Raw genomic sequence first — 5,537 nt, forward strand, 5'->3', positions numbered from 1 at the left:
ACGTCGGCGTGGAGGGAGTAAACATCTGTTTTCAATGAGAGAGTTGCCGCCGGTGACACTTCACCTCATAGGATGGGTAAATCCATTGCTGATTTAATATGGCTTGACTGAAGATTGCAGAAAACCACAGGCTTTCTTTCAAGTCTATTGCTGTGACCTAAGTACGCCCACGGTGAACAGGAGTAACGGTCAGGTTTGATTTAAACATACAGTTGCCATCGATGTTACTGAGTTTTGTAGTTCAACAGATTTTCAGTGTACTTCTGGGTCCCGTCTAGAACGCCAGCAAAATAAGCACCTGTTGGAATGGGAAATCTAGGGACCGAAGGTGAATCAAGGAAGACCGCGACAAAGCCCATTTTGTGTGGACATGATCCCCTATCCTCTGAAATAAAAAATGTCCCGGATTCAATGAGAAATGCTATATTAATCAGTAATAGTAATGGAAAAATAAGTCCATCAGACATAGCTCAATAGCTACACATTTTTGTTAAAAAAAATATCACAAACAAAAAGGAGAAACTCATGACAGCCATTATGAAGTTGGAAAACTGAGACTAGAAGTAGGTGAAGTATTCAAAAAGTCATAAAAGTCGACGATCAAAGATTACTACCAATACTTCCCAGACAAAAGCTCAGCAAAGCTTGTGCGCTGATAGTCTCCACGATAGAACAAGCGACCGTACGTGGGATTGAGCAAAAATTCCATTTCATGCTCGCGGTCCGTTGAGCAGGCGAAATCATCCCCACCACATCCACAACCAGCCTCTCCAGCAAGCGACTTCTCTAAAGCATAGCCCGGGTGAGTCATGAATTCTATACTCTTCCCGTAGTCAATCCGATCAAGACACTGCCTTACTGCGTCCAGTGTCTGGTGTCGACCCATCAGTGTCATCCCAATGAACGCGTCCGTTGACCTAGTTCGAAGGGAAATATGTATTGTCTTAAACTACTGGAGAGTAGCTAGTAGTATGTTTTAAAAAGCAAAAAGCCGGATAGACCTGAAGCGCGCTCTTCGCATGCATACATCAATATGTGAAACAATGCTCGCGGAACTGACATCTCAAACAAAATCAAAATATGGATTGTACACTAAAAATGGGTTTTGAGCGCTTTCATCGTTTTGGGCCTTATTTTGAATAGCTTTTCAAGAGGCATGAGAAACCCCGCAATCTTGTGTTTCCGAAAGTTGCTTACTATGCTCGTTGGGATCCAGGAGCGCAAGGAAGTATGGTATATGATCCAGACAACATAAAGTTATTTCTTCGGGGCGAGATAGCTCAAGTGGTAAGAGTGCGGATCCACTGACCGGAAGGTCCGTAGTTCGAACCCGATCTCTAGACTTCCCCTGTCTGGGTTTGGGCAACCTGACGGTACGCCAGCCCTGGTGCTTCCTCCAGATAGCATGGCAGTTAGGCACCGAAAGGGTGTTACCGCTGAACGATTATTAGCAGTATTTCTTCCAATAAGGTGCTCATACACAAAGAACAGGTCACTATGAAGAAGCTTGTTGACTAGATGAAGAACGTGTCACTTTCAAAACCGTCTGAAACTCACGATTTTCCCTAAGCTGACACCGGAACCAAGTTCGGGCCTTACTGTGATCTCGTCAACGCTGCAAGGCGGAGCAGCAACAACAGCCAAACCTGTGTTTCCAAGCATACAAATGTCCGAAAGTTTAAGTAATCCGGTATTCTCATTTTTCAAAAATACCTCGGTCATATTGAATGAAGTATAGTTAGTTGCAATCGGATCTTGGGCAACCAGTGTGGGATTCCTGCAGCCGACTTTTGCAACCTGCCCTTTCCTGGGCTCCAAACGCGGGTCACCTGGAAAAAATCCTATCGCGGAGAGCAGTATGAGTCCAGACCACTCCTCAAGGGATTGCTGTGACAAACAAAACAGGAAACGGTGTACGATGGGATTTACTCGCAGACGAAGACAAATTGATATCAGAAAGAAGCATTTCCAATCGTCCGCTGCAGAAGGAACATGCTAGGTGAGTGGAGTCTGAGGACATAGAGTACGACAAGCTAGAACCACCCTTCCACAGACACAGTAAACAGAATGTCACGGAAACAGTAACACCTCTAATCGACGAGTTTGCCATGTTCTTGCGATTCGGTTTTCGTTGGACACTTAAATTTCACTTGTGGCTCCAGAAGCCTGTTTGCATGCGGCTGTAGCCATAACTCTCTAGGCGACTTCAACAGAAGTGGTTTACGATCGTGCTCAAGAGAAAGACAGGCCCAGAGGATTGTGTGGATGAGATTCGCACCCGAACGTCATTACATCGGATCTCCCTGTTGTTTCGCAGACTGTGCAGTGGATGCACGAGCTACACCCCGCGACAGAGTCCTGCGGTATCGAGTTCCTTACGCGGAACTTCCATAACTATGAGGGTTATATCAGAAGTAGCGAAAGGTTGACAACGTTTTTATCAGTCGATCTGTGCCGTCCAAATTTCATGTTCTTAGACTAATCCTTTCGCATGCGAGATGGTCCAAATGGTTAGAGCGCGAGTTTACTGACCACAAGGTCCGTGGTTCGAACCCGACCTCTGCCTCTCGACCTCCCTGTCCAGGCTTAGGCAACCTGGCAGTATCCCAGCCCTCGTGCAACCTCCGGGTTGCATGGCAGTTTGGCACCGAAAGGGTGCTACAGCTGAACGATTTTTTTGAACTACTTAATACAATCCCCATCAGAAGCGATGAACAGTTTCAGATGTGCATCATTATGTGCGTTGCTTCACACGACCTTTCAATCTCGCTGCCTCTTGAGTTTCTTCGGCCTTGGAGGTGTCATGTTATTTCATGGGTTGTTTCAGATCACCAACGTTCCATGCCCTTTGACCAAACCAGAAACTTCATGCCTTCGTTAGTTCCAAGCGCTCCCAGCAGTGCAGACCACAACTCCACTGGTCTGTTCTTCAAATTAGATGTTAACCGCCAAAGAACCCTATTTGTATGCACTTTTCGAACGACATTGTGATCACAGTCCAGTTGTGCAGCATCTGCAGGCAACGCAACGCCGGTGTCCGTACAAGCTAGTTCATCCACTCGCTGATAATTCGTGCCGGTGTCCGCAGTGGATAATAGCCCATTACCATCCATCTACTCCTGTCAGTGATGTCGTCTCCGCAAGCCTTCTGTAGTCCCGATCAGAAGCACAACGACGTTGTGCCTTCGCTGAGGAGTTATTAGAAAATACCAACTGACGAGTTACAGACTATTGGACAGGGAAGCAAAACTCCCATATGCATCTTGTTTACAAAAACTCAACATCCATCTTCTCTTGAACGCGTCTTCCTGAACTGTCCCGGATATTCATTGACTGTTACGCAAGTCCAAGCAAATACTACAAAGCAACTCTACAAATTTCGCAACAGATCTCCCTTTTCAAGAGACATGAAGCGAATTTACGAGGAAACATACTACTTGCATGCCTCCCCATCAGTAGTATCACGGTTACACTGGTAGTTGATCACGTGGCTACTAATCTATTCGTCAGTCCACGCCGATGGCGTCTTCTCCATCAGTGACGTGACGTTTACAGACTAAATGTCGGGCTGGGCAAACAGATGAACTACCAGTAAATAGACCCACTTCACCAATACTCGGGTACATTTCCATGCGTATAGCTTGAAAGAAGTATGTCAGTTGAGAGAGGTTATACCAAACTTTTCACAAATTTCTGTAAAACCCTTGTACTAACCATTTCTTCAAAGTAGTCAGCTACGACAAGGAGGGAGAAGAAAAAAGCTGGACCTACCGAAGACCGCAGGCCATAAACTGTGTACGAACGAGGGCAGCTTCAGCGGAAACGGTTTGAAAGAAGTCAATCTGATCTGAGTTGGGTCGGTCGGGAAGAGAGAAAACAATTGACAAATGCTTCCAGGGATACCGTGATAAGGTGTTCATTCTAGCTGAAAAAAGTGAGGCCATTCAGAAAGAAATGGCTCATCGTTTTCAAAGAAAATCGTACAACACTACCCCAAGAGCAAGCCTCAGATTGCTCTGAACAAGGTCGCCTACCTAATCGAAGAATTTTATCCTCATGAGCAGCTTTACCAGAAATCAGCGAACAATGGTTTCACTTGTGGCCGGTCGCGCAGGGGTCTTAGGGCCTGGTGCATGGACGAGTCAGGACATTTTCCGCACACCTATGGAACATACTTCTCCATCTATTTCTCAAACCTTCTTAAACCTAGGCCTCTCAACCACTTGACGCTTGATATTCAGTTTGAATACGCGCTATAGGTTCTTTCCTATATCCGCCGTCCCAGTGAAGCTAGTGGTGCTGAGCCGCAAGCCCGTTCCAGCGCATGACCACATTCCACATGACTGGTCCAGAAGGAATGATAGCTGACAATGATTTGATCGTCCTCCGTTTAAGGCTGCCTCAAATGTAAAAGAACATGTGACCAGGAAGTTTTAGTTCTTCAGGAGTTAGTGTTGCATATAAACAGATGGTAATCAGCAATAGACGTTCCCGTGAGTGTCGATTCTCTCCTAAGATGACTAGCCAAACAGGCCTCAGCAGCACGAAGAAATGTGATCAAATCTCCGGTAGCCAGTTGTGCCCTGGTGTAGCATTTTCACAGACGACCCGGGCAGTACGCAGAGTATGAATAAGTACATCAGCAGCACGAATGTGATCAAATCTCCGGTAGCCAGTTGTACCCTGGTGTAGCATTTTCAAAAGTATCGGGGTGAGAATCCGCCAAGATGGATGTAAACATACTCAAACGCTAATTCACTTTTTACAAGGCTTTCACAGACGACCCGGGCAGTACGCAGAGTATGAATAAGTACATAGTCGAGCAAGACTCCTTCCTTCATCACTATCAGGACAATCAGTAGTGGCCCGTGGTTCACGCGGCCCAGGGGTTCACGACAGGTAGCGAGTAAACGTCGAAAGGGGTTTGCTGTCCGACAAGTGCGCTTCGATCTTGGAACTCCATTTTGCACAGACAACAGGCATGTATGAAAAGAGAGCCCACAATTTGAGGGAGAGTAACAGCTTACTTTGTTGTGGACAACAAAACCAGTCGGATGAATCGGGTCATATTTAGATATTGATTTCGAATCGTTTGTAACGGCAAAGTTTCAAGGACAGGACGTCGCTTGACGTAACCATATAGGAACGCGACCCGAGGAGGGATTCCGGTCCAGAAGGGGTGGTGGAGAAGACTTCTTCCAACTCCGTCAACTGTTAGAACAACGGCATGCGCATATGAGATCCATACTCTTGCCGTTCCTTGGTTTCAAAATTGTGGCGCATTCCACCGGCAGAATCGTACTTCTCAACACGCTTGTGCAGCATGACAGACCCTACAGGGTTATATCACACATACAAAACGCTGTATTCAAGCAAACCGACATGGTTATAAGTCAGTGATACCTGAGAGGGAAGACTATATTCGCACATCTACTCCATTGTATTCTGCAGGTGATGTGATGCGAATGATACCGCAACGCAAAGGCCGAGGTGGCACAATGTTCGAAAACGTGCAGTTCGACGTTGTGGAGGATTTA

The 5,537-nt window shown here is 46.2% G+C and overlaps 1 protein-coding gene across 1 annotated transcript in view; it reads right to left on the reverse strand.

Annotated features, from left to right (window-relative positions):
* Nucleotides 1–399: 399 nt before the first annotated feature.
* T265_14542 (hypothetical protein) overlaps nucleotides 400–5,537 on the reverse strand; it is a gene marked incomplete at both ends in the record, with an annotated part of 21,896 nt that continues 16,758 nt past the window's right edge. Inside the window, 2 exons of the mRNA XM_009174123.1 lie at nucleotides 400–917; nucleotides 3,772–3,847. Of these exons, the coding sequence (XP_009172387.1) occupies nucleotides 611–917; nucleotides 3,772–3,847 (383 nt within the window). The remainder of the gene's footprint in view (nucleotides 918–3,771; nucleotides 3,848–5,537) is intronic.

This window comes from Opisthorchis viverrini, assembly GCF_000715545.1.
Source record: "Opisthorchis viverrini unplaced genomic scaffold opera_v5_214, whole genome shotgun sequence".
NCBI lineage: Eukaryota > Metazoa > Platyhelminthes > Trematoda > Opisthorchiida > Opisthorchiidae > Opisthorchis > Opisthorchis viverrini.